The sequence below is a fragment of the Dothidotthia symphoricarpi genome (genome assembly GCF_010015815.1).
Source record: "Dothidotthia symphoricarpi CBS 119687 unplaced genomic scaffold P153scaffold_7, whole genome shotgun sequence".
NCBI lineage: Eukaryota > Fungi > Ascomycota > Dothideomycetes > Pleosporales > Dothidotthiaceae > Dothidotthia > Dothidotthia symphoricarpi.
In genome coordinates this window covers 72,407-99,825 of record NW_022985014.1, presented here as the reverse complement: position 1 = coordinate 99,825, position 27,419 = coordinate 72,407, and the positions used below count along the sequence as shown (strand labels likewise).

Genomic DNA, 27,419 nt, shown 5'->3' with positions numbered 1-27,419 from the left:
TACGCGATGGACTTTGGACGGATAAGGGGGTCTGTCCCTTCCGATCAAAAAACCTCTTTGTCGCTCGCTTTTTTGTGGTGGGAAGATATGGCGGAGATGAGATTCATGTGTTGTTTAACGCTTTATGGACCATGGATTGCTAAATCGGATACATCTCTGCATCACACTCTTTTGGAATGTTCGTTCTTTACGTAGAAAATTGATACTCGTTTGAGATCTGAGTCTTGGAGGTTGTGCAGTGAGAAGAACCTCTTCCCTGATGATAAGTTGATGCTGGACGTAAATATTGAGATTTGTTATCTGGACGGCTCGATTAATCAACTTCGTCGACTACATACACTCTGTGTTAATATATGGAAGTTGTGTAAGTAGAGCAAATCTTGACTATGCTACATCTGTACTAGCGGTCTTGTGCCACGCATCTGGCGCACGGATCCTACCATTCGGGGCCATGACGACGAACTCGGCCGAGCTCTCCCCAGCCATCACCACCATCACCAAGCATCCATGGAGCTTTTTCTGGACGCAACCATGGTCGCATAATGGCTTACCTATGTCTGAATGAATCTACGCCTTGAGATACAGCTACCATGTTGTCTGCTTTTACCGCCCAGCCCATTGTGGAGCTGAAGCAGCGCGACAGGTCCAAGATCGAGTCGATCCTCGCCTACGGTATGCAGCCTGCTTGATATATGTAGGGGGCAAGAGGCTGACTGACCATTCCTCAGGCGACCGTGTCCTCGTCGGCCTCAATTCTGGCGCCCTGCGCATCTACCGCGTGAACGAGCAAAGCGACGACGGCGAGCCCCAGAATGGCAACGTCGAACCGTCGACGTTCAAGCCCAAGCCGGCAGACCTCCTCCGCGAAGAAGAGAAATTCTCGCGCCGCCCCGTGCAGCAGCTCGCCATCATCAAGGAGGCCAGCATCCTCGTGTCGCTGTCGGACAACCATGTCTCCATCCACGACCTGCAGACATACGCACTGCAGGAGAAGCTGGAGAAGACAAGGGGCGCGACAACATTCGCGGCGGCTAGCAATATTGTGAAAGACCCCAGCACGGGGATTCCCTCCATCGTCAGCAGACTGGCTGTGGCGGTCAAGCGAAAGATCATCCTCTGGACGTGGCAGGACATGGAGCTCATGGGCGAGGCGACGGAGATATCGCTCATCGCGTCGGTCAAGAGCCTGACGTGGGCCTCGGGGACGAAGGTCGTGGCGGGCATGGATCCAGGGTTTGTCATGGTCGACATTGAGAGCCAGGAGGTCCAGGACATTGTCAAGCCCGGCGCGTTGGGAGACGCGGGCGGCCAGGGAGGGGCTCGCTTCGGCGCTGTCTCGTCGTCGGGCATGGGATACATGGGCATGGGCAGCTGGGTTCCGAAGCCGCTGGCCACACGGCTGGGCGAGGGACAGCTGCTGCTGGCAAAAGACGTGAATAGCCTGTTCATCGACACCGCAGGGAACGCCCTCGAAAAGCGACAGATTCCTTGGCCTTTTGCCCCCGAGATGATCGCATACTCGTACCCGTACATGCTGGCGCTGCAGCCGCCAGCCAGGGGCGGCCTGGAGATCAGAAACCCGGATACGCTGAATCTGCTGCAGACCATCAACCTGCCAAACGCCAACTTTCTCCACGTACCACAGCCAAACATCAGCCTGGCCCATGCTGGAAAGGGCTTCTTGGTAGCGAGCGATCGGTGCATTTGGCGGATGGGCGCGCAGAGCTACGAGGCCCAGATTGATGTACTGGTCTCGCATGGACGCTACGACGAAGCGTTGAGTCTGCTCGACATGCTCGAAGATACGCTGTTGAAAGACAAAGAGGGCAGGGTGCGCGAGATCATGATGCTCAAGGCGCAGGCTCTCTTTGACCAGAAGAAGTTCCGCGAGGCTATGGATCTGTTCACTGACGCTAAAACACCTCCTGCGCGCGTCATCTCGCTGTATTCAAGAGCGATCGCGGGTAATCTGGTCCCAGAGGAGAGTACTAAAGATGAAGACAGTGTAGCTGGCGAGGACGACTCGAATGGCGACAAGACTGCTGCAGATAGCGCAGACAGCCCGCACACATCCTTCAACCCTGCGTCCACCATCGGTCGAGCGATGATGGGCAGATTCGGCGGCGGACACAAGAAGACGGATTCAGACACAACGTCTATCCGGTCTTCTGTCAAAGAGGAGGCGGAGATTGCAAGCATCAAGAGGAAGACGACAGAGCCGATAAAAACTACCGAGACGATACGACCAGACAAGGCGTTGGAAGACAAAGACTTCAAAGAATCTCTCCGCGCGCTGCAATCTTTCCTCGCACAATGCCGCGTGCAAATCAAACGATACATCGACATCGACGGCAACCTCAAAGAGCCGCTCCCCACACCCAACGAAAGCCAAACCGACGACTTCAAGCCCGCCTTCCACTTCTTCATCCAAGAAACCTCGCTCCCAGCGCCCATCGACTGGAAAGCAAAGCTCCTCGAAGTCGCCCAACTCGTCGACACAACCCTTTTCCGCGCCTACATGCTCGCCAGTCCCGGCCTCGCAGGCCCTCTCTTCCGCCTCCCCAACTTCTGCGAACCAGACGTCGTCCAGGACAAGCTCTACGAAACGGGCCGCTACGCAGACCTCATCGACTTCCTGCACGGAAAGCGCCTGCATCGCCAGGCCCTCGAGCTGCTGGAGAAATTCGGCCGCAATGAGGCGGATGAGGAGGTCTCGCCTGCGCTGCAGGGCCCACAAAGAACGGTTGGCTACCTCCAGCAACTGCCCCCCGAGATGATCGACCTCATCCTCGAGTTCGCGGACTGGCCACTGCGCACGGAGCCGGCGCTCGGTATGGATGTCTTTCTCGCGGACACGGAGAACGCGGAGACGCTGCCCCGCCTGCAGGTTCTCGACTTTCTGCAGGATATCGACCTCAAGCTCGCGGTCAAGTACCTCGAACATATCGTCGAGGAGCTGAACGATCTCACGCCGGACTTCCACCAGAGGCTCGTCGACTTGTTTCTCGAGCGCCTGCGCGATGGCGAGTTTGAGGATGAGGGCGAGAAGACGGGGTGGAGGGAGAGGCTGCAGCTGTTTTTGAAGACGAGCGAGAATTATAATAAGTATCGCGTTTTTCAGCAGTTGCCTGCTAATGGTATGTTCTTCTGTGGTTTGGTTTGGAGATGTGTGTGCTGATTTTATGGGACAGATCCGGATTATTATGAACCGCGCGCGATTGTGCTGAGTAAGATGGGCTCGCATAAACAGGCGTTGCAGATTTATGTGTTTCAGTTGAAGGACTATAAGAAAGCTGAAGAGTACGTATCCCCCCTCTCCGCCCCCCATTTTACAAAGAACAGAACATATACTAACACGCACGGTATAGATACTGCAACCAACTGCACCTCACCTCCCAACCCCTCTCCGCATCGACCCCCACCCTCCCACCCCCCTCCCACGACGCAATCGCCTCAGAACCCTCAATCTACCACGTCCTCCTCTCGCTCTACCTCACCCCCCCACCCCCCAACCAACCAAACTGGCCCCCAGCCCTCGACCTCCTAAGCAAGCACGGCGCCCGCCTCCCCGCCTCCTCAACCCTCGACCTCATGCCCCCGACCCTCCCGGTCAAGGACCTAGAAAGCTATTTCCGCGGCCGCATCCGCAACGCCAACTCGGTGCTGAACGAAGAGCGCATTGTCGCGCGCCTGCGCGGCGTGGAGAAGGTCGCTGTCGATGCGGATATGTTGCTTGGTGAGGCGAGGGCGCGTGTGGATAAGAGTGGTCGGAGGGTTCCGGGGGGGCTGAATCGGAGGGTGGTTATTACGGAGGAGAGGCATTGTGCGGTTTGTCATAAGAGGTTTGGGGGGAGTGCGATTAGAGTTTATCCAGATGATAGTGTGGTGCATTCGGGGTGTTTGAGGGGGAGTGTTGGGAGGGGTGTGCAGGTTCAGGCGCAGGCGCAGAGTCAGATGCCGGTTGGGGCGAGTGGGTGGCGGTAGGGTGGGTGGGCGGTAGTCGTAGATGAGTGCTGCGCAAATCTGATGTCCGTACTGTCTTGTCCTGTTGAGCCCCCGTTCTCGTCGTATATATAATCCAATTCAAGGCCAATCATTCCTCAACCACCTCCTCCCCGTAATTCTCCTCGTCTTTGGCGTGCTTTGCGTCGGCGTCTTTGTCGGACGCCATTTTCTGCGTCAGGAAGTCGTTGATGGTGGATTGAAGCTCTTTCAGACTTGTTTGGAGGGCGGAGAGGTGGGCGGTTTGCGATGCTGATGATGAGGGGAGGGAGAGCGGGGATGTGAATTGGAAGGGTGAGGAAGTGGATGTGGGGGAGGTGTATGTCGCTGTTGCTGTTGCTGTTGGTGTGGCCATCTTTGCGGTGAATTGGGGAATGGGTGTGGATATTGAGGTAGTTTGTGGAGGGGGTGGGGCAGAGTAGTCTGGTAAAACGACGCTAAGATAAGCCCTGTCTAGTCCCATCTCGTCGATCTTTCAGCCTCACGTACCATGTCGATGATGATGCTGGGATCTTGCTCATCCACACTGCACCACTCCACTCCACTCCACCACACGACAACTCTTTCTCTTCTTCACGCGACATGTCTTGCTCGGACCGCTGCTCATGCTGGTCGTGAGAGTGTGGGGTGTTTGTTGTCTTGCCTAGGAAACGACACGACACGATACGATTATACGACTTTAAATAGGCTGCTGTACCACTTCACCCACCCACACGTCGCACACACACGCACAAAATGCCTTCGTCGTCGCCGCCCCCGCAAACCCCCGCGTTCCGCCACTCCCTCGATGAATCAGACTCGGACGCCTCGCAGGCCACGCTGCAGCAACGCCGCTCGCCCATGGCTATGCGCCCCCCGACCGCCGACGCCGTGCACAACTACTCGCGCCCCGGCATGATCAAGGTCGGCACGAATGAGAGCGGTATGGGGCATCGGCCGCGCCAGCGCTCGCAGGGGTACTTTGAACCTAGCTTGTCGTCGGCGCGCGAGGGACTGGCGACGGGTCTGGGCATGGGATCGACGACGGGTGTGGCCTTGGGGTCGGGCATACATCTTGCTGCTTCGGCGTCGCATCTGACTGCCTCGCAAATCGCCGCCCAGGCAGCCTACGCCCAGACGGCCCAGCACGCGAGACAGCGCTCTACGACCATACCCGCGCCCGGCGAGCCTGCTGTGCCTGCGGGTCGGGGTCAGCCTTTGAGTCCGCCGCCCATGTCTGGCGCGCAGAGCTTGACCTTCAGGACGAATGGTATGACGTATCAGAATGGGGTAATGGGTGCGAACAGGATGGCTGCCACGACCGCTGCGAATGCGGCATATCCGCGCAGTCCGCTCAACTCGCCGGGCATGGATCAGGTGCAGACGCAGCCGCAGCCGTTGGCGTCGCCCAAACAGGCATCGACGCCTGAGCCGCCCAAGGCGCCAAAGGAGAAGAGCAAGATGAAGCTCTTCTCGTCCAAACCGAAGAACATCAAAGTCGACAAGGAAATGGACAAGAGACAGCAGCCGCTACCCTCCCCCGGGAAGATCGGCATTGGCATCCACAGCTCGCAGGCCCTCAATCGCATGATGAATCAGTCGACGACGAGCCTGATTGATTCAGGTGTCAGCAGTAGCAACGCCTCGATGTACTCCTCCGCGAATGCTTCAACATCGACGCTAGTCCCGCGCAACGACGCGTACCTTCTGCCAGAAAAGGAGAAGGAGAAGCACAAGCATCACTTCCTGTCGCGCCAGAAACACAAGCTCAAGGACAAGGACGATCACGTGCTGCCGCTGTCGTCGGCGAGCAGCACGTCTCGCCCCACAGACCCGAATTCGCCGGCGCCGCTGTACTCGTTTGCTGCCCCGTCGTCGCCGGGCCCGTCGAGTTCGTTTGCTAGTTCCGTCACAGGCTTGGATCTGAGACATGGTGGGCGCAATCTCAGACGCGCAAAGAAGGAGGAAAAAGCTGCTGCGTATCTTGATGCGCATCTGGAGCCCCCGTACAAGGAGCGGAATCAGTCGTTTAGTATTGAGAGGGCAGAATGGCCTATTGTTTCGGGTAGTTTGGGGACAACGCCGAGTCTTGCCACGCCTGCCACTGTCTCGCATACTACTGAGATGCTCAGTCTGGGGAGCTCGTTTGGAATCAATGGCCTCTCGCCTGACGACGCATGGCCGTTGTTGAAAGCGAGGGTGCTGCTCATTTTTGAAGGCCACGATCCACGCCCGCCTGTTGAAGACTTCAATGCCCTTGTCATTGTTCACATCAAGCGCTGCATGCACAAGCGCTCTCCCATCATCATAATCGAAGACCTCAACGAGCTGCTGCAAACGGGCTTTGGCTCGCTCGACCAGACGCTGCGCCACATTCCCGATGAGAGCCTGATCCCCGATCTAGTTGAAACATGGCTTCTCGTCTTCTCGTCCATCCTGCCCTTCATGCAAGCCGTCTTCATGCCGCTCGACCTCGAATTCCGCGGCACAGGCATAATGTCCAGCGCCCAAGCCGCCGAGTTCTGGGGCGTCATGCTCCCGGACGAAATGAACACAAAATCCCCCGAGAACAAAAACATCCCCATCCTCGGCGAACTAGAAGTGCGTCGCATCACGCTGCTCATGTTCCGCGACATGGTCATCCTGCCGCGCTACGACACGCTGATGGCGATCTTCTCGCGCCTGTCCCTCGAGAGCCTGAACGCGGGTTTGGAATCGCCGGCTCCTATGCCAGACCATTCCCACCACCATCACAACCACCGCCCAGGCACAGCGTCCAGCGCACACGACGCCTCAAACGCAAACAGCCACAGCTCCAGTTCCGCCAGCCACCTCGAAAACACACACAGCACCCCTTCCTCAACATTCGCCTCGTCCCGCTCCCGCGCTACATCAAACACCTCCGCCGGCTCTTTCTCCTCCATCCACGCCCCGGCCATAACCCCCACAACCTCAAACACAACCACAACAACAACATCCACCATAAACTTGCTGCACGCCCCCCCGCCACCCTCCTCCCTAAGACACCAACCTATGGGCTCCGCGAAAGTCACAGAGACGGTGGGAAGGATGCTGCAGTGTGTTTCTGTCCTGGTTAGTCTGCAGAGCGGCGATGAGGCGCAGGATAAGATTGGGAGACTGAATAAGGAGTTGAAGTATAATTGGTTGGGGAGGGGGAGGACGGGCAGGCAGAGGCAGGGGTTTGTGGGGAGGAGGATGGGGGCGGCGGTTGGTGGGGGGGTGGGTGTTGTGGGCGCGTAAGGGGGGGGAGGGGGGTTGATACCATTAGTGAATAGAACGGAATAGATGGGGTGTGCAGTGAAGATGAGGGTTGGGAGGTTCGAGCTGTGTTTTTTGTGCTCTGCTTTTGCTTGGCTGGTACTGGTACTAGGATCTGTGCTTGTCGTGTCCTGCCTTGCTCGGTACATCGAAAGCCACATCGAAACCGAACGCTAAAGCCAAATCGCAATCGCAACCCACCTCCCCACATTCCTTTCCTTCTCATGAGCTAACTGGTCTACGAACTACCCCCTAAACTATACATTCATACTTATCTATCCATACCCCTGGTACACTCAACCCATCCTCACAACAACGCCCGCACACTAACAACCAAGCCTCCCAAACCCGTACTCTTCCCGCCTCCCTAACAACCATCCGCAGTTACCATTCCAACAAAAAATCCAACCTTAATACTATTATAAACCTCCCCTTCCTTCCTCCCCACAGGCCTAGTAGAAGGCTAAGCCATACACCCCCCATCTCGAAATCCCTCATCCTAGGCTTTTAAGTAGCTGCCTCTTTCTACCTAAGCTGGTTTTATTGTTTGTATTACTGCGTATGTAAGCTGCTGGGGAAGTCTGGCTGTTGACGAGGGGGTTTTGTAGGGATGGGGTGGTTGTAGGGATGGGAATTTGTAGGGGGGATTGAGTGGGGGGATTGGTTTGATGGAGGGGGGGGGTGGATTTGTGTTGCATAGAATGGAATGAAAGGGAATGGAGTGGTGGTGGAGATGGAGGGGGATGGGTTTATGCGAGATGGGAGATGATTCATGGGAGATGAGTTTTGGGCGCGGAGATGGGGAGTGGAGTAGAGGTTGTAGGCGCGTAGGGGGGGGGAGGGAAGAAGAGAAAAGGAGGAAAGAGAGAGAGAGAGAGAGATGTTAATACTAACACATAGAGCAGAAAAGAATAGACAATATATACAGTTTATACACAAATTAGACAGTTCTTTACTGTCTTTTTTATGCTCTGCTTTCTACTTTTCTAGTACTACTACTAGGATCTAAATATTATGCCCTGCCTTGCTTGGTATATTAAAACTAAATGCTAATTAGAGTTATAATCTAATTCCCTATGTTTTTTCTTGTTAGAGGGCTAGTATACAAATTATACCTTGAAGTATACGTGCATACTTGTATACCTATACTTCTGCTGTACTCTCTTGCTCTAATATAGGGAGATTGATGCACTTGCGTAGAATAGCGTCTGTGATAGAAGGGGGTTAGTGTGTTAGTGTAGGAATAAGGGAGTGATGTAATGTAAGGGGGTTGCGTGGATGGGGATGGGTTTATGCGAGATGGGAGATGGGAGATAATTTACGGTCGCGGCGATGGGTGTTGGTATTGGTGCTTAGAGGGGGGATGAGAAGTACACTATTCTAAAATACGTTGATGTTGATATCACTCTGAATAAATAGGACACACAGATATCACTTCCCAGCAATCTTTACTTCCCATCGCAAATCCTATGCTATAGAGAAAACAGAGTTGTGCCCCCAGCAAACCCCCCCCCCCCTAAAAACAACAACATCAGCATGAGCAAATCTCGCAAACTCTTCCCCCCTTTCCCCAGCAAACACTTCACTAATTGTGATACCCGCAAGCCGTATTTATATTCCCATCCCAAACAGTGTACACATCACACGTGCCCGTGTACCCGTGTGGGACGCAGCACTCCGCGCCCCCGAGCGCGGGGTTGCATGCGCCTTGCACGCAGGTGGAGCATATGGTGTATGTGTTTTGGATGCGTGTCGTCTGGGGGTATATCGGTTAGTCTGGCTGGACAAGTCGATGCAGACTGGATGGGATGGGGTGGGATGGGTATGGGATAAGGATAGGGATAAGACGTACAGACGCAGCCGCCGTCGTGGTAGCTGTTCGCGTCGTCTTGGGCGCGAGGCTCAAACAACTACATCCAGAGGATAATTGCGACGCGGCGAAGATTTTCAGCGCAGCGAGGTCGACGGCTTGTCGTGCTTGGACGGCACCTGTCTCTGCGGCGGGGACGGCGCGGCGTGCGAACAATGCTGCTGCTACTGCTGCTGCATCGCGCCGGGCGGGGGCGGCGGGGCAGACGGCTTGGTAGGTGGTGGTGGTTGCTACGATGGTTTGGACCGTGCTATATGGAAGGAGGCAGAGTTAGTCCCAACGCACAGTACAAGTATCTAGGCGGATTGGTTGGGTTGGTTGGGTTGGTTGGGTTGTATTCATTCATTCACTCATCACCTACCTAACGGGCGTCGTCGTCGTCGTCGTAGTCACAGTCGCGGGGATCTTCAAGTACGAGCTGCAAAACGAGGTTGCTGGTGCTCCTAAACCCTTCAGAACCTTCAACGCCCCCGAGACTGAATTGCAGTTCACGGCGCGCTCGTTGACGAGAGCGTTGGTCGGCGCGGGCACCGCAATAGCGTTGATGCAGGTCCAAAGCGCGACCTGTATGTGGAGAAACTTGAGCGTCAACATGGTTTGATAGTAAGTCTGGGTAGAAAAAAATTGGCCAGTTGGCAATGGGAATGGTGGAATGTATAACGGGCTTTCAACTTTTTTATCTTATCCTATCTTTCTCAGCTTCTGGCAAAATCATGTCTCCTCGTCTAGCTGTGTCGCCACGATCAACTGCCAGCCGCAAGCCATGGAGTCGTTTTTGAGGGTCTGGATACGTCTAGGCTAGACGCGCTAGGCTGTGGGGAGTTAAGCCTCGACGTCGGTGGTAGCTTTGATCTGCTGGTTACATATGGGGCTGGCTGAACTTCTTCAGCCAGCCCTATGGACATTACTTGATGGTTGCAATTGGAACATTTCCTTACACCGTTGGTAGACATCCCTCCTCTTTTATCGAATCTGCGTGGCTTGCTAGGGCTTGGGACCAATTGGAGGTTGCGACGTAGGGCTGAACGGAATACCCATAAGCTGTGCCCTAAGCCACATCGGAAATCTTTCAACGTTGCATGACAGCGTAGTAGCTTGGCATCAGTATCCAATCCGTGGAAACTTAAGCTGATGAGCTTAGGGTTGTTTGATGTAGGGCTTGAACGTTGCCACGCGGACGTGCCCAATAAGTTCTCATTGGTTGGAGTCTTTGAGCGTGTCTTATAAGGTGCATAGAGAAGCATTAGATTCATCGTTAAGCCCTGTAAACGCTATTATCCCGAAAACAGGGTTCTGACCTGTAGCTCTTTTTCATGCGAGAAGAGACTTGGCAAGTTTGCCTCTCGTGTTAAGCTGAAGGCTGGAAATAGCAATAGCTTCGTGGGGGAGTGTGTCTGCAACACACACTGTGTTGGATTATCACAACAACATGGTTATGAAAATTGTAGAGGCGCAAGAGAACACTATGCTACATGTTTCAGTTTCTCTCTTTTCTTACACAGTGTAGGTGCAGCGTTGGGGCGGTTTGGTGGGTTTAGACACTAATCTTGCTTTTCTGGCTTCCAGCTTGACGTGAGAGGTTGGTTTGCAGTGATGTGCATTGCTGTCGGATAACATATTCCTGACAAGTAGTTGTATCCACGCCGCGGATCAGCGTGAACCTGGCGCCGTAGTTGCGTTTGAGCATAATGTCTTCAATCTCCTCTTCTTCGATAAATACAGGGAAACGATTACCATACCGTGGCACGCTTGGACTTCGATTCACAAATGCACTTCTCGAAGGCGCACACATCTACAACGCCATGGAGTTGCTGCATCGGTGCGCAGAGACGAGATTGGTTTCGACCATCATGCTCTAGAAATTTATGGCCTAGCCACGTCAGTTCAGATGTCTGGTAAATAGCCCACGTGTGCAGGTGGTTATGCTTCGAGTGACGCTTTTGTGTCTCTTTGGAGATGGGAATAGGAGGTCCATGTCCAACGCCGAGTCTTGTACAGGATTAGAGCTTTTGGTCTACGGCTGATGGTGTGGCTTTGCTTTCGAGATTTTGCCTGATGCCTCCACTATGTTTTTCGAGGAACAGGCTAAGTAGGGAGAAGTAGATCTTGCGTAATGGACATCTTTGCAATGGAACGCCTTGGTGATCTGCTTAGGTGTGTTACGTTCGCCACTTTTCATGGCACTAGGCGTCTTGGTGAGTAGGTCTACGAGTACACGCTGCTATTCTGTCAGCATAGGGTTGCTTGAAATGTTAGGATAGATCTTCATATCTATCGGCTCACCATTGATCACCTTCGCGAGAGAGCAATGACGTCAGCCCTTCGCGTTGCATAGCCCAATCGCGTTAGCAGCAAACCTCAACGCGTCGCGCTCCCCATGTCGCAAAAACATCTGGTAACGAGTACCAGAACGCCTCAACCTATCCCACTCATGCGTAGCCTGTCAACTAGACACCGCTCAAAGCCAAGATAGAATGCCGCAGCAAGCCGACCACCGCATCGAAAACCCCACCGCTTCCCGCTGTCGGAACGCTTTGCTCAAAATGGATACCGACTCCATGGCTCGCCCCGCGTTCCCGTAATCGCAGCCTCGACGCCGAATACGGCCATGCCTGTCGTGATGGGGAATCGTTATAAGAAGTGATTACTGTGATTTCCCGGTGTAGTGCCTCTCCATAGTTCACCCGTTGCTGTTTGATACATCCCGCACAATGAGCGCAAGCACGCCCTCCTACCTGATCGTCGGCGCCGGCGTCTTCGGCGCATCGACCGCGTACCACCTGATTAAAAAGTACCCAGACCGCCAGATCACAATCGTGGACCAGGACGCCTATGACGCTGATAGTCGTGTCGCCGCGTCGTGGGACTGGAATAAGGTCGTGCGCGCCGATTACGACGACATCGTGTACTGCCAGCTGGCCCTCGAAGCACAGGATGTGTTCAAGTCAGATCCATTATGGAAGCCCTTCTTCCACGAGACGGGCATCTTCTGGATCTGCCGCTCCGACTACGCACAGGAGGTCATTGAGAACTACAGGAAACTCGGGCGGCAGGCTGATCTGCAGGCCGTGTCGATTGAGGAGGCGAAGAAGATGTTTGGCGGGCTGTTCGAGGATGCGAATTACGATGGCGTGAAGGAGGTGCTGGTCAACAAGACGAGCGGGTGGGCGCAGGCAGGCGATGCGTTGAGGGCGGTGACGAAGTGGTCGCTGGAGCAGGGCGTCAAGTATGTGACAGCCAAGGTGGGCGGCTTGACATTCGATGAGTCGGGTCGCTGCACGGGTGTCGAGACAGAAGACGGTGGCAAGCTCTCGGCCTCGCACACCATCCTCTCCACAGGCGCATACACGGCGAAGCTCCTCGAGCAGGCGGCACACAAGAGCGGGAACAACGAGCTGCGCGCTGGAACCAGGATCGTCGCGGGCGGCATCACAACCGGCATGACCACCCTCACCGAGGAGTCGTACAAGCGCTTCGCCAACATGCCCGTTGGCGTGCAAGGCTACACAGCCGCATACGGGCCCTTCATCGGTAGTCTGCCACCTACGAAAGACCGCGAGCTGAAGTGGTGGGGCGAGAAGATCTTCAAAAACACACATGAAGTCTTGCCAGGACGTTTTGTATCTGCGCCGCCCTCAGAGCCGGACTACAACCAATGGAACGTGCCTGGGCCGTTGAAGCAAGACATTGATCACGCAAATGATGTGTTCTACGGCAAGAATGGCGCTGAGTGGAAGATGGAGAAACATCGCGTGTGCTGGTATGTCGTCCCCCTTCACATCTAATCTAGCTTTCAGGTACTGACGCTTTCCTCAGGGACGCCTTCACAACCAGCTCCGACTTCATCATCTCGCCCCACGCCGCAGCAAAGGGCCTCTACGTCGCGACCTGCGGCTCCTTCCACGGCTACAAGTTCTTCCCCGTCCTCGGCAAGTACGTCATTCAGATGCTGGAGGACGAGCTCACGCCAGAGCACAAGGAGAAGTGGGCGTGGGATCGCGAGAGGCCGGCGCCGTCGCTCAACCCGGATTGGCCGCGCTTCGAGATGGCGGATCTGTTGGATAGTTGGCCGAGGGCGAAGTTGTGAGTGGGTGGGTGTGTGCATAATGGCGTTTTTCTTTTGCTTTGGGTTGGATGGATGAATGGTTTATGTGAATATGAATATGAGAATTAAATCGGAATGAATTGAACAGAATATGCAGAGTTGAGTTGTACCATTTTCATGTTGGGGCGAGAAAACAAACACTTTCATCTTTCACTGATCTGTGAATACAAACCCCCACAACCTCGTCGAAGTCGACAAGCCAACGAACGACGTTTCCATGTACGCTTGACCCGTAAGGGCTAGTGAAGTGTACTGTAAGTCTGTAGCAGAACGCTTAATCCGGATACAGCGACTGTCTTCATGCATTATAGGCGAGGAAGACTTCGTCTTGTTCCGCTATCACCTGTGTCGGTACAGGATTCCTGCGCTTTTGGGTGTTCTGGAAGGTTGTTGTTACCCGATATTCTTCTATTGGTTTATTTACTGGCGTGTTTAGTTGTCTGGGAATAGAGTATGTTGTTTGCTTGCGCTTACGTAGATATTACTTTGCAGGAAATGAATCTTGTGCTTTTATTTGCTCTTGACGACGGCTAATCCTTTGGGGGTATTTTTGGGATAAGTGTTATGCTCGTACTGATGGAACGGGAGATTTGGTGATCATATGCTGTACAAATGAACCTCTTGAGTTCGAATCTCGACTAGATCCCCCTTGATTCAACTTTAAATAAAAAGTCCCCAACTTGAGATATCTCCTGCGCGCCAACTAACTCTACGGATGCGTGCAATGGTGTGAGAGCTGACGACAGTGAGGTAGATCATGCTGAATGCCTTTCCGGCGCTGAAGTGCATGCTACTGATGGCGTCACAAATCTGGCTTCTTCGAACTTGGAAGATATGAGTCGAGACGGCACAGAAACAGGCTTGGTGGGTTGGATTAAGTGACCACAGTTTCCACACTGTCCAATATCCTACAACCTTTCGTTGAATATAACGATTACTATGCCCTGAGAATGGCCGAGGACCCAAGGCGGCATTGTAGTTGCGTGAATCGAAAATGACGGTCTTTGTATGGCGTCGTTACGTCAAGTTGTTAATTCCCATCTTCAATATCAGGCCAAGCTCGTGTGCTCCAAAACTACGGCGGTCAAAATCAAGGCCATGTTTCGCAGGCTATTGCTTCTGGAGACGTGGTTGGAGAGTGCCTGTGATGTTGGTTTACTAAAGCAGTTGGAGTCTATGTCCAGGGACTAATACGAGAACGATCGTCAACGTCGAAAATAGAAATAATCCGTCTTGTCACGAGGGCCTGTGCAAACCAAGGAGTCGGTCAAAGCGGATTTGGCGAGCCTGACCAGCGCAATAGATCCTGGAGGCGATCCGGACGGACTTGCTCGTCGAGAATAAAGGCAAAAATCACGGCATTTGCACAGAAGCTACTAGGATCAAGGAGGTTTTAGAGCCAGCAATTCGGAAAGATAAGTTGGGCGATACAAATGAAGAGATGCGTGGACACGACGCGTCAATCTGAGAGGTATTCTCCAACTGTATAACCAGTCGCTGGACCAGCAGGCCCATGCGCATTGCGAAAACGAGAATCTGGGGAAATATTCCTGCGGTGCGGAGAAAGGCTGGGGATCAGAAATGAACGCGATACGATCCCCGCGTGGCCTTCCCGAATAAGGAAGGCTCGTTCGGAGATGGGTGAGCGCGGACCGAGCGATGTCACCTTGCTATGTCGTCCCCCAGTATATTCTATGTTTGCTAGGATCTACGTCAAACATAGTATTGTTAGATCATAATGTCAATGCTGTATAGGATCTGGCTGGTTCGCCGCTACCGTAAATCCTACGGTCTAACGGGTAATATGCAAATCACTATATAAGTCTGCTGTCGCATGCATTGAGCTGTGAAGCTTCATCGACACATCTGGCATCTCACGATAGCCAAGATCCTTCCAATCATGAGGCGCTCCAATGCATTGGTTCTCCTCTCAACCTCCCTTTTGGGTCAAGCACACGCTCTTCTCGATGCAGATGCACTAGCGACGCAATATTTCGGTAACGACGCGCCATGGTACCGTAATCGTATCCCCTTCTTCGAATCTAGTGACAAAGACATCACCGACGTCTACTACTACCGCTGGAAAGTCTTCAGAGCCCACCAGCGCGATTTGGGTGCTGATGGCTTCATCTCGACGGAATTCCTTGACGATGTTGGCTGGCAGACCGCACCTTATGCGTCCTTGAACGATGCAACCGGATTTCACCTCCTTGAAGGGCGTTGGCTACGCGATCGACGCTTCAAGGAGGACTATGCAACTTTCATGTACAGCTCCAAGAGCAATACCCGCCAGTTCTCTGAGAGTATGGCCACATCCGTCTGGCAGGGATATCTGGTCGATGGCGTTGCGTCAGACGCCGTATCCCGACTCGATGCCATGCAGTCTGTATTCAATGCGTGGGTGGATGCGTACGATACGTCAAAGAGCCTTTATTACGTCGAACCTATCCGCGATGCAACCGAGTACACTATCTCCAGTATCGACGCATCGAACGGTGTCGATGGCTTCTTCGGGGGCCTTGCTTTCCGACCGAGTATCAACAGCTTCCAATACGCCAACGCAAAAGCCATCTCGAGCCTGGCAGGATTGAAGGGTGGGTTGGCCAGCGTTGTCACATCATTCGACTCGAAAGCAGCGGCACTCAAGACACGAGTGCAAGAGTCGCTCTGGAACTCAACCTTCTCGCACTTCATAGACCGCTACCAAGTCGACAACGATTACGTAAAGTACTGGACCTTCATTCGGGGCCGCGAACTCGTCGGCTACGTGCCCTGGACGCATGACTTGCCAGACGATGCGACTAATTATGCGCAAGCCTGGAAGCACATTCTTGACACCAGTCAGCTTGCTGGCCCTCATGGACTGCGCACCGTTGAGCCTAGCTACCAGTATTACATGCGTCAATACCGGTATGAGGGAACATCACCCGAATGTCAGTGGAACGGGCCAGTGTGGCCATTCCAGACTACGCAGGTGCTCACCGGACTTGCGAACTTCCTTGATCACTACAGCAAAGGTGCAGCCACTGGTGTGATTACCACTGCAGATTATACGCGTCTTCTCAAGCAGTACGCTCTACTTCACTACAACCCTAATCGCGGCGGTATCTTGGATCTCGAGGAGGATTATTACCCAGACACCGGAGCACCTATCGTTGGTCTCAAACGCTCGCTTCATTATTTCCATTCTGGCTACGTGGATCTCGTCCTCAATGGTCTCGTGGGTATTCGCCCCAGTGCGAAAGATATCCTCGAGGTCAATCCTGCTGCAAGCGCATCCTCCATCTCTTACTTCCGTGCTGACCGTATCCTGTACCACGGACACGAAATCGCCGTGCAATGGGACGCAACTGGCTCGCGTTACGGCTCCGCTGGACTCAAGGTTTTCGTCGATGGCAACCAAGTGGCTTCGTCTGCGACACTAAGTCGCCTTCAAGTCTCTGTGTCTCGCGTCGCCCCTCCGGCCATCACTCGCCGAATTGCGAAATCCATCCAGCTGAGCGATAGCACTGCATTCCCTAAAGGTAGCGCCTCCGAACCCAATGTCGACGTACGATCCCTATACGGTACCATCGACGGTCGCATCTGGTTTTTCCCCCAGACTGAGGTTGCCAACGGATGGAGCACGCCAGCTGGAAATGGTACTGAACTATGGTATCAAATTGACTTTGGTGCGAACACGACGATTGCTAGTGCTGAGCTCGCCTTCTTCGTCGACTCGAGTCAAGGGTTCGATGTTCCGTCAAAGTACCGCATACAATCCAACGTTAATGGCTCGTGGGTCGATGCTTCTGGAGCAAAGTATGCGACCGCAGTGGCCAATGGTATCACGGCCGCGAGCTGGACGTCGGCAACAGTAAGTAAGACGCGAATTGTCTTCACTCCGAAGGCCGGACAGAAGGTCAGGCTTGTTGAGTACAAGGTATTTTGATCGGGTTGTTCTCTCTGCCAGAGTGACTGTTATTGTATATACTTTTCAGAACAGAGCACTTAAAATCCAAAATTCCTGTTCATACTTCAAGTCTTGTTTCACAAGTGATTGGCATGAGAAATTAAGTGTGTTATGACATGTTTTATTGCACTGATACACAGCTACTTCTGAGTTGACTCGTGGATATGAATGCGCTGAACAAGTCAAAATTCAACGACCACCCAACCTAGTATATGGCATTGTTGCGCCATTGGTGGTACTCAAGAGCATTCATCTCAGGGTAATGTGCGGGCTCCTTCTCGCTCACAAACGCTGGCAGGGGACCAACCGAGACACTACGTTCCGCCTTGAATAGATACGCCACTGACAGCCTTGCTGGAATGATGGAGTCGCTACTGTCTTTCATTGATGGCGGAACGGTAACTCTGTGCAGACCACCGAAAAGCTTATCATTGGTCCAACGTTGCATCGTAGCACCAAGATTAACTATCATTTCCGTGTTGTCGGACGGCATGATGGGAAGGAAGGAGTCAGCTTCAGGACTAGTTCGGTCTTCGGCTTCCAGTCCTCCAACACCGTCTTGGAACAGCAGCGAGATGACACCAAAGTCTACGTGAGGAGCGATGCGGATCCGCCTCCCAGACTTCAACTCTTCTACGGGAATCGGAGGGTAATGAGTCAGTCTGAGGTCTGTCGCGCTGGGTATGCAGCGTTTCGTGATGGACTTGTCATCAATGCCTAAGCCGACTTCTAGGGCGTCGATGAGCTCCAGGCAAACTTTGTCGCATTTCTCGTAGAAGGCATCCATGAACGCTTGGAATCCTGGTAGTTCTTTGGGCCATTGATTTGGATACTCTTTATCGTATCTAGGACCTTGATCAAAGTGCTCCTAAGACACATGGTTAGCCGCACGTTCGGATATTCCTCGAAAGAGTCCGTATCAGACAAACCTTCGAGTCCTTCATAGCCCGGATCTTCTCATCCTGAGAAAGCTGCGCGACAGCCTCGACTCCGTACGCTGTGTATCCGCGATGAGGGTTTGTGTTGTTCTGGATTTCGTTCTTCACCTCAAGTGGTTGGGCGAAGAACGTTTGGGTCTTTGCAGGGTAGCATCAGCAATCTGTAGGTACAGCACGTTTTGCGTGTAGCCTTACCCATCCAAACACTTCTTTCAATTGCTGTTCATCGAAGCCATGGTTGATGATCTTAACAAACCCCGTGGTCGTAAAACTCTCCAGAAGTTGCTGGATGAACTTTTGACGCTGCTCTTTGGTGCCTGAGGTGAAGTGGCTGTAGTCTAGTGTGAGGATTGCGGCCATTTTCGCGTGCTGCAAATACATGATCAGCCTTGTGAGGGTGGTGAAATATCAAACATACGTACTCAGTTCGAATCGTGCGATTCTTGAATTTGAGATTCTAGTAAATTAAAGCAGATATGGCAGTGTTACTGATAACTTGATGCGCATTCTCAAAATTCAAGTGAATCGTTCTGACTTTATAAGTCGTAACTTTTCGTCACGTCATGTGTTTCAACATACTTCATGGATTCTATCGCCTACACATGACATATGTCTCTCAGTCAACTGCATCATTTTTCTGCAAGTCCGCGTACGCAATGTGAGTCCATGCTTGTAGAATCTATGCATGTTGTGCGAAGATCCTTATGCATCAGCAAGACACCTTCCCCAACGAGTATCTACCCGAGAATCCGGTGAAGTAGCTGTCTCACTATAACGCTGACTGAAAGGTCGACGATTGCTGTTGTGTCCGGCTTATGTGGTGGTAACATACATGGGCGAAGGACACGGGCTGGCGAAGATCGTTGCTGAAATGTGTAGAGTGATTAGATGTTGTATCTGTGATGTGTTATTGTACGTCCAGCCTGATTGATTTGGTTGTCAGTCAGCATATCTTGACCATATCTAGGTAAGTTCACGAGTTGTCCAACTCTCCCGTGTTGTAACTGGTGTCGAGACAGAAAGCCGGGAAGCGGGGGAACACCAGTTGGGGATACAGCGCCAGATCTGACTCCGAATATAACGCTTACTAGAACCCTGTAGTCGTTCTGTACCCTTGATATGCTTCAACAAAGGTGCTGCAGATAGATCTTCACTACTAATGCCTTGTTTATAGTCCTCTGTGTAGTACATAAAGCTTAGCTGTCAGCTCTGCAGAAGCCTTTGTTTCATGCTAAACTAATGCTATCCCCGCATGTGGCTGTAGTACGACCCGATTGAGGACTTTCCATTTTCCTCGATTCAAGAGACCGTAGTTCCTGGCAACGACAAGTTTGAAGCTACCAACATTCACAAGAGATTCGCTTTTGTAATGCATTAAATGTCACCGAGTAGAAACACGTAACTGAAGCTATGACAACGAAATTCTTCTACTTGAATGCGTTCGTTAGATCTCTTGACACCGGAGATCTGATATGGCAGATGATCACCGCTTGATAATCGTGTGTACTGCTTAGTGACCGGAAATCGCAGAACGAAGGCAGCTCATTGGGATTTGTCGAGTGGAAATACGCATCCTCGTCTGACCATGTAAGCTCTGCATATTTCTCGCAAGCTTGGGGTACCTTGTGACAACATACCGCATCCGCAATTACTGAGCATAGATTTTGACGGGGATAAGCATTCCACGACGATCTCGATCATGAAGCTCGTCAACTCGTCAACCCAGTCTTCTGCATATACGTGATGAAGCCGAAACATCTCGATTGCAGTTCATTTCCCAGATGGGATTATGGTTCGGTGCAACCCAGAGAGTTGAAGAGGTTTGCAGCTGATAAGAAGATTGGTTGTATTGCCAATTACAGTCAGCCCTATGATCAGCACTAGGGTCGAGGTTGTTCCCGTTCAAGAGGAGATCCAAACGATACTGTGGTCTGTATGGAGGGAGGTCTTCTGTCATACTTGATGACTGCATAGGATAGACGCTAGGCGCCGAGCCGGGAGCGGGATAGACTAGGATCGTCCCGCGCCGTGTGATTAGCTGTAAGCCGCTCATGCTCGGATTTGACCATCCGTGTGTTGACAGAGAAACTCAAAGAAAATACCACTCTCAACACGGCTCTACTACAGCTGAGGGTATGAGATAAGCTGACATGCGAACTGCTTGCTGACATACCTGCGTAGGCTCTTGTATCATATCTGTAAAATCTTGCGTTTTAACTCGGACTACATGTGGGAACAGAAGCTTATATAAAGGCGTATGATACTCCACTTTGATGAACACAGCACAGCGATTCCGTCTCTCTATCTTTGTTCCTAAATCTACTCAGAGTCCTGGAAGCATTACTTCAAATACTATGTCAAGAGCCACCCAGCTTTCCCAAGCCCGCGCGAGCGTCGACAGCAAACAATGCATGTCAATTTACGAAAAATGGGCTTCCACCTACAACGACGACCTTGCCGAGTCGACCGGTAACTACGTCGCTCCGGTCCTCGCTGCCCAAGCTGCTCTTCGCTTTGGTTCAGACAACCCCGCCAAGGCTGTAATCTTGGATGCCGGTTGTGGAACCGGGCTCGTGGGACAAGCTCTCTCGCGGGGTGGCGCAACCATCATCGATGGCGTCGATCTATCTCCGCACATGCTGAAGGTGGCGGAAAAGACTGGCGCATATCAGAATCTCACTGTTGGAGATCTGACCCAGCCGATCGATGCGCTAGAAGATTTCTATGACATTGTCATGTGCGTCGGTACCTTTACACATGGCCACGTCGGCCCTGACCCTGCATTGAGGGAGTTTGTCAGGGTTGCCAAGAGAGGCGGTCTCATTGTTGCAACCATCATTGACGAGCTATGGGTATCAGGAGGATTCAAAGCGGAAGTCGAGAAACTGGAAGCGGAGGATCTAATCAGGGTCGTTAGCATGGAGCTCGAAGACTATGTGAAGGGGCGCGGGGACAAAGCAACACTGGTCATTTTGGAGAAGAACAGCACTGCTTAGCGAACACGAGGCAAGGCTATCCTATTGCAGCGAGTGCCGAATGGGAGAGGGATGCGTAATTGTCCCAGGATCGGATCTACGTAGATTGGTAAAACCCATCGAATTGGATGCTTGTTTTAGTTCTTTTGACAAGATTTGCGCAAACATATGAATACAATACGTGACTGCATTGGTGCTGCTTGTTGCCTAGGATCAGAAGCTACGAGTCCAGGCTTCCCCACACTTTCCTCTTGAGCGAAGCGCAGTTTTTGGTGTTTTCCTTTGAGCAGGCCAGTAAGAACCAGGTAACCACGAGAGCAAAAGATTATTGGGCATTGTGATGACAGCTTCCAATCGTCTTGACATGTTTACTTGTGTCAACTACGATGATTTCTTTCCCGTTTCAGGCGGACATCAGCACCACATTGAAACACGGTGGGCCGATCCATGCGGGAAGGCCCGCAAGGCGCACACCAACGAACGCTGATGTGAGAAATACATCTCACCGGAACTGATCACCGGCTACCCGCTGGATCTAGATGCTTGGCATATTCCCAATCAAGGAAAGATCTCTATTTCTCTCACATCATCTGCTTGTTATGACAGGCAGGATATTGAGTTTTTAAGACAGAATCGCAAAATCTAGAAACGTCGACTCTCGAAAAATTGGTCCAAGATGATTAGCTTAGAAACGATTGGTTTCTGAGTACACAAAGAAACAAATCACGTGGGTGTTAGCTAATACCTATGTGGGTGATTGATAATAGCCGCATATCTCACCTCCTTGACCTGGGCGATCCCTCACGCACCTTGTATATTGAGAACCGTATCGAGTGCAATTGCGACATTCGAAAGTTTAGGCCCCACGTCTCTCCAGGTTATCTCCACACAAGATTTCAGTATTTCAGTCCAGTCCCCCTTGTACCCGAGCGCAAACGGTGATAGGTCATATCGAGAGCACGTTTGGTAGTCCAATGTCGTCATTAGGGATTAACACATGCGGCACAGGTTCCTTTGTCAGCAATCGGCGACTATTCACCGTTCACTTCAATTCTTTTCTTTTTGGGAAATGATTCGTTCACTCAATATCTCCAACTGAAAGTAAACAGACTTTACAAACCATTGAACGAACTTTGCTAAGCGCTTGTACCTTTGCGCGTGTTCCCGAGTTGTGCAGTACGTTGACCACACCAAGTAAAGGCGAGTTTCGAACTTTTTCTACAAATATCCTGACCTCAGCAACAGGCTACCATGGCGACGAGTTCCGGGCAAAGTGCGTTACAGACGGACGATGTGCACTTGCGTAACAAAGAAGAGGTTCCCGACGAGAAGAGCCGTCCTCCCTCTGTCCAACGTTCATCGTCGCAAAACGGAACAGCAGATGAGACACTGACCGCCGCGGAAACCACATACCCGGAGGGTGGTCGTGCAGCATGGTCGGTAGTCTTCGGTGCTTTCTGCGGCATATGCGCATCGATTGGGATATACAACTCATCTGGAATATTTGAAGCCTTCATGTCAGGGGAACTTCTTCCAAACGAGTCCAAATCCAGTGTGGGATGGATATTTGGGATCTACGCTTTCGTGACATGGTTCTTCGGAGTACAAATTGGCCCGACCTTCGATGCTATGGGCCCGACCGCACTGATGGCGGCAGGAAGTGTCTGTACGCTCGGCGGCATTTTTGCGCTCAGCGCATGTACAGGTGAGACGCACCCTCGTACAAGGTTTCACATAGCACAACATGTGCTGCTCGTGGTCTTGTTGACATCATGTTGACTAGTGACTGCGAGGCTTGGGTCATGGCTGATCTTGAGACAGAGTATTACCAAATCGTTTTGGCGTTTTCTATATTGACGGGCATTGGCACGTCTCTTCTCGTCAACCCAGCAAACGGCTCCGTGGCTCATTGGTTTAGTGAGCGCCGCGGTCTCGCTAGCGGCGTAGCATTCATCGGAGGCAGCTTCGGAGGTGTGCTGTTCCCACTAATCCTGCAATCACTCCTCCCCCAAATTGGGTGGGCTTGGTCAATCCGTGTCCTCGGCCTGATCTTGTTCTTACTTTGCGGTATCAGCGTTGCTCTTTGTCGGAGCAGGGTGCCCCCACGTAATGGAACCGCAACTACATGGAGAGATACGTTACCTAGCTCTAGGATCTTTTTTGACGGTACGGGAGCAATGGCGGTGACCACTGCTGGAGTCGTTCTCACGGATCTGGCATACTTCATCCCTGTCACGTACGTTCCGAGCTACTATATTGCACGACAAAACCTGCCTTCCAATGCGGCCTTGACAGGCGAAGCAGCATTCGCATATCAGTTGCTCGCCATCCTGAACTCTGCTTCCTGCCTCGGACGTTTGGTGGCTGGAGTTGTAGCCGATCGGTTGGGTCGATACAACACCATGATTGTATCGTTGTTCTTCTGTGCGGTGTCAGCTCTCTGTTTTTGGTTGCCAGATATTCTCATCTCGGATCTCCCCAACACTGGGCTTCTGATGGTCTTTGTACTGATGTTTGGGTTTGTCAGCGGTTCCAACGTCAGTTTGTTACCAGTCTGCCTCGGTCAACTTTGCGAAACTCAAGAGTATGGGAGGTACTACGCGACCTGCTACACAGTGGTATCTTTTGGCGTTTTGATAAGTACACCCATTGCTGGAGGCTTACTCGACGCGGTAGAAGCTCCAGGAAAAGCAAAATATTGGGGTGTTGCTGTTTTCACTGGGCTTTGCTATGTGGTCGCTTTGTTATGTTTCGTTTGGGTCAGATGGCGCATGAAGGGATCGGACTGGAGAGTCAAATGGTAAAAGGTCAGGGTTACGGAACATCATGGAATATGGCATTGCATAGCCTTGATCAAGTATCTCTGAAATGCGGCAGCCACAAAATCGGCACGTCATATCATGATCGATCAACTTGCTCATCTGTGGTGGCAAAAATTAACCATCTCTCGATTTGATGTGAGAATGGATAGTCCTTTACATTTTTCATTATGTTACTTCCATCACTTGCAGTTCTCTTCTACAGCCTGCAGTATTGAAGCGATTACATTTACATGTGGCAAACAACTTATCTTAAGGTTTGTAGTTATTCTGGTTATTTATACCTTCCTCAAGTTTTTGAGCGTCACGTCACAATCCATGAAATCGAAGCTTCATATTTCATAAAGAAATTGTGAAATTTCTGGTAAAGACTGACTACGTGCTACTGACTAAAGCTGAAGAAGTTCAAATGCTCTACAGAATGCCTTGAAGATCTTCTAAGCCAATAACCTAATCATATGATAAATCCAACACGATACTTGCAGCTCTCCCCCCACACTAGATCCTAGTGAATACCAAAGATTTAGTGGGCACCTCTCTCTCATGCAAGCTATATAAGAAACATGAAAGGTTTCTCTAAGCGTTGGCCACGATCCAAGAGCGGAGGGAACCGACCCTGGAGTACACACCGGGCTTTCCAGCGGCAGCGCAACCCTCACCCCATGAAACAACACCGATCAGGGTCTTGGAAGCGTCGACGAGAGGACCTCCGCTATCTCCCTGGCAGGAGTCCTTGCCACCTGTAGCGACACCGGCACAGATCATGTTGGTGGTGATCTCAGACACGCTGTAGTTGTTGCGGCATGTTGTGCGCGAGACGATTGGGACAGTAACCTTCTGAAGGTTGGCTGGGAGGGTTGATCCACCGGAGCTCAAAGTTCCCCTGGTTTATTGGTTAGTTTTCTTTTCTGCTGAGAGCTATAACATGACTATACGTACCAGCCTGCTACCGTAGCGGAAGAGCCAGATGCGGGGTCTGAGCCTGCTGCTGCCAGGGTTGCGTATGCAATGGTCGAGCTGGCCGCAATGGGAGTCGCAAGACGGTAGAGAGCAACGTCGCTGTCCAAGGTGGAGCTCGAGAAGCTGGGGTTGACAACGATGGATGAAACCCTGACGACGGTTCCTCCGGAGGTCCTGCTCTACATGATAGTTAGCCCCAGGCCTTTGTTCATTCCACCATATGCCACTCTTGAGCACTACAGCTAGAATCAAGCATGAAAGGACATCAGCGACTTACCAAGCTTCCGGCGCGGACAGTGAGAGATGAGGCGGTTTGGCCAACAGCGCAGTGACCAGCGGTGAGGACAGTGTTGGCGTTGATCAGAGTGCCTCCGCAGAAGTGAGAGCCGCTCCTGGCGAGGCTGACAATGAATGGGAACTCGCCCGCAGCAGCGGCTGTTCCGCCAACGATGGAGTCACCATCGTCCACAGGGAATTCCTGGGGCAGGGCTGCAGCGGTGCAAAGAGCGGGAATCGCAAGTGCGACGATGAGTGACTTGATGTCCAACATGATTGGTTGAGAGGATGAGGCTGCCGGGGAGCGAGAGTTGCAAGTATGGAAGCGAAGATCAGTGAGTGGATGGTTTTTTGAAGGGAGGCTGTTCACTCCATACTTATAGAAAAGCAGACTCTCCTACTCGGGAGTATTTGATAAACTATCACCTTCCTGTCCTGTATTTCGGAAAGCTCCATAACGACCGGACCAGCGCCATCAACTGACCACCTTGATTCGGTTCATCAAACAACCGGCGGAGACGCAATGGACTACATTTCCGACGATGTGAACCTGTTATCAGATGTACTAAGGCAATGGTAATCTAAACGCTTTCCAATCACCTTACTCCAAAGGCGAAAGAGGAAGCTGATTTGGCAGCTTATCTTCCTCCCTGGACTACCTATTCACTCCTGCTCTAGTCAGCTAGTTCTTTGCCCTGTTATTATTTTCTCAAGCGAGAACTTCACTCACCTAGAGCTATCACACAAAACACTTCGTGTTGTATGTAGCGTTCATCAACTTTCGCGAAATACGTCTGTGCAGTATGTGTGCAACATATGGAAAGCGTCCCAACGTATAGACGCGTGTCTCCTGAGCAAACCTCGTGAGGCTCACGAGATGCAACCTCGGACAGGGAACTCGTATCCTAGTCACAAACATCGCGCGCTACGAGAGGTGATAAGATGTTTGAACTGACAAGTACGTGTGAGTGTAGATATGGATACGATCTGACCTGCTACAAAGAAGTAAGTAAACACTGCCTGTAGATTATACTGGTTCTTGGCAGGACTATACCATGCTGATATTAATTTCAAGCTCGATCAACATTCGTAGGGATGCAGAGCTAGGTGCTCTAGTACGTTTGACGCGACGTTAAATGGTCCCAAATAGGCAGTCGGAAGAAACCCGCCAAGTCGAACCTTGGCATCTACCCCGCTCCAATACAAGCTCTCAACGACTTGTTGGCATTTGTTGCCTCCCACGCTAGTCCCAGCGCTAGGACGTTACTGATGTAGGCAGGTGTCAAGACTTCTCGGTCTGCGGTACGACCGAAATCGCCTGCACGCGCGCGCTTTGCTTTTCAGTGTCACTCAGTGAACAACTACACTCAGCGTTACCTGCCCTGGCTACCCGTACAAGTCAAGTGCATCCAGCTCTCTAGGACACGTATCACACGTTTCCGCGAATGCTAACTACTCTCAAGGATTACTTCACCCTTTTGTGGATATTCGGATTTGCTTGGTTCCAGCTCTCACCCACCTTTGCCCACATCAGGAATATGGACAGTCTCAGCTCTTCCTTCACGGTGGAGGTCAACGGAGTGTCCATTGCCAAGGTTGAAGACAACGGTGAAGACCAAATTCAAGCAAAGACCGGACCCGAAGCGGCTGTTTTCGAGCTCAAAGATGGCCGCCTCCAATGTGGCGATTGGGTTCTTGGGCGGTCGTTGGTCGAGGATCGGAGCATGCTTCCAAAGAAAGTCTCATGGTTCAAAGCGGGCGCGGATAATGAAAAGCGGATCCAGCGTGTTACTGCCCACCAGGACGGGGATGCATACCAGCTCAAGTTTGCCAGTATGTCTACAAAACAATAACTTCTGTATTGCTTGTGATCTTACGAAATAACCTCTCCAGATGCCTGTCTGATATCGGAAGACGGTCAAGTCTTTGCGGATCTTCTAGGAGGTACGTGTTTTTCTCCTCTGCAAAGAGTACCAACTAATCCATCATAGGCGAGCAATCAAACGTGGCAGTGAAGATGCAGCAAGAATAGAGTTATGCAGTATTATGAACCATGCGCGGGATCGCGAGATCCACACATCGTAACAGAGTGCTCATTTGATCTTCACCACCCCGCTATGTATGTAGAATGAGAAGTATCGTGTATCTTCCAGCTCGTGAAATGTGCTGATTTGGATTGACTTCGACTTTACACTCTGGGGAACAAGACCATTTGACGAGAAAAAGCATGATAATTCCCTAAAACGTGGGTTCTAGGCTGTTGT

General features: G+C 51.9%; 12 protein-coding genes across 12 annotated transcripts; 7 read left to right on the top strand and 5 right to left on the bottom strand.

Moving 5' to 3' along the window:
* The first annotated feature begins 492 nt into the window (after positions 1–492).
* Positions 493–4,401, top strand: P153DRAFT_336506 (uncharacterized protein). The gene is made up of 4 exons (XM_033665705.1): positions 493–672; positions 729–3,137; positions 3,192–3,300; positions 3,369–4,401. Exons 1-4 carry the CDS (start codon positions 591–593, stop codon positions 3,982–3,984), a joined length of 3,216 nt encoding a protein of 1,071 aa, XP_033525093.1. The 5' UTR covers positions 493–590; the 3' UTR covers positions 3,985–4,401.
* Positions 3,993–4,601, bottom strand: P153DRAFT_203543 (uncharacterized protein). Its single transcript, XM_033662513.1, has one exon. It carries the CDS (start codon positions 4,463–4,465, stop codon positions 4,094–4,096), a length of 372 nt encoding a protein of 123 aa, XP_033525092.1. The 5' UTR covers positions 4,466–4,601; the 3' UTR covers positions 3,993–4,093.
* Positions 4,537–7,242, top strand: P153DRAFT_336503 (HbrB-like protein; the record flags this gene model as incomplete). The annotated part of the gene is made up of 1 exon (XM_033665704.1): positions 4,537–7,242. The coding sequence occupies exon 1, from the start codon at positions 4,738–4,740 to the stop codon at positions 7,240–7,242; it is 2,505 nt and encodes an 834-aa protein (XP_033525091.1). The 5' UTR covers positions 4,537–4,737.
* A 1,789-nt stretch (positions 7,243–9,031) lies between these two features.
* P153DRAFT_383929 (uncharacterized protein) lies at positions 9,032–9,724 on the bottom strand (the record flags this gene model as incomplete). The annotated part of the gene is made up of 2 exons (XM_033670284.1): positions 9,032–9,380; positions 9,492–9,724. The coding sequence occupies 2 exons, from the start codon at positions 9,722–9,724 to the stop codon at positions 9,032–9,034; spliced, it is 582 nt and encodes a 193-aa protein (XP_033525090.1).
* Positions 9,611–10,523, bottom strand: P153DRAFT_203515 (uncharacterized protein). Its single transcript, XM_033662512.1, has one exon. It carries the CDS (start codon positions 10,381–10,383, stop codon positions 9,874–9,876), a length of 510 nt encoding a protein of 169 aa, XP_033525089.1. The 5' UTR covers positions 10,384–10,523; the 3' UTR covers positions 9,611–9,873.
* A 1,015-nt stretch (positions 10,524–11,538) lies between these two features.
* Positions 11,539–13,330, top strand: P153DRAFT_312583 (FAD dependent oxidoreductase). The gene is made up of 2 exons (XM_033664850.1): positions 11,539–12,890; positions 12,947–13,330. The coding sequence occupies exons 1-2, from the start codon at positions 11,842–11,844 to the stop codon at positions 13,215–13,217; spliced, it is 1,320 nt and encodes a 439-aa protein (XP_033525088.1). The 5' UTR covers positions 11,539–11,841; the 3' UTR covers positions 13,218–13,330.
* A 1,805-nt stretch (positions 13,331–15,135) lies between these two features.
* On the top strand, positions 15,136–17,229 carry P153DRAFT_430051 (uncharacterized protein; the record flags this gene model as incomplete). The annotated part of the gene is made up of 2 exons (XM_033672819.1): positions 15,136–17,091; positions 17,221–17,229. 2 exons carry the CDS (start codon positions 15,136–15,138, stop codon positions 17,227–17,229), a joined length of 1,965 nt encoding a protein of 654 aa, XP_033525087.1.
* Positions 17,230–17,392: 163 nt separating this feature from the next.
* On the bottom strand, positions 17,393–18,485 carry P153DRAFT_287177 (Clavaminate synthase-like protein; the record flags this gene model as incomplete). Its single annotated transcript, XM_033663514.1, has 3 exons — positions 17,393–18,055; positions 18,117–18,263; positions 18,321–18,485. 3 exons carry the CDS (start codon positions 18,483–18,485, stop codon positions 17,393–17,395), a joined length of 975 nt encoding a protein of 324 aa, XP_033525086.1.
* Positions 18,486–20,389: 1,904 nt separating this feature from the next.
* Positions 20,390–21,276, top strand: P153DRAFT_203501 (S-adenosyl-L-methionine-dependent methyltransferase). Its single transcript, XM_033662511.1, has one exon. It carries the CDS (start codon positions 20,399–20,401, stop codon positions 21,119–21,121), a length of 723 nt encoding a protein of 240 aa, XP_033525085.1. The 5' UTR covers positions 20,390–20,398; the 3' UTR covers positions 21,122–21,276.
* A 628-nt stretch (positions 21,277–21,904) lies between these two features.
* On the top strand, positions 21,905–23,990 carry P153DRAFT_421772 (MFS general substrate transporter). Its single transcript, XM_033672333.1, has 3 exons — positions 21,905–22,276; positions 22,346–22,805; positions 22,922–23,990. The coding sequence occupies exons 2-3, from the start codon at positions 22,352–22,354 to the stop codon at positions 23,902–23,904; spliced, it is 1,437 nt and encodes a 478-aa protein (XP_033525084.1). The 5' UTR covers positions 21,905–22,276; positions 22,346–22,351; the 3' UTR covers positions 23,905–23,990.
* A 399-nt stretch (positions 23,991–24,389) lies between these two features.
* P153DRAFT_430048 (trypsin-like protease-like protein 1) lies at positions 24,390–25,429 on the bottom strand (the record flags this gene model as incomplete). The annotated part of the gene is made up of 3 exons (XM_033672818.1): positions 24,390–24,802; positions 24,859–25,058; positions 25,157–25,429. 3 exons carry the CDS (start codon positions 25,427–25,429, stop codon positions 24,496–24,498), a joined length of 780 nt encoding a protein of 259 aa, XP_033525083.1. The 3' UTR covers positions 24,390–24,495.
* A 1,002-nt stretch (positions 25,430–26,431) lies between these two features.
* Positions 26,432–27,318, top strand: P153DRAFT_336488 (uncharacterized protein). Its single transcript, XM_033665703.1, has 4 exons — positions 26,432–26,558; positions 26,619–26,988; positions 27,049–27,099; positions 27,147–27,318. Exons 2-4 carry the CDS (start codon positions 26,694–26,696, stop codon positions 27,185–27,187), a joined length of 387 nt encoding a protein of 128 aa, XP_033525082.1. The 5' UTR covers positions 26,432–26,558; positions 26,619–26,693; the 3' UTR covers positions 27,188–27,318.
* Positions 27,319–27,419: the final 101 nt, after the last annotated feature.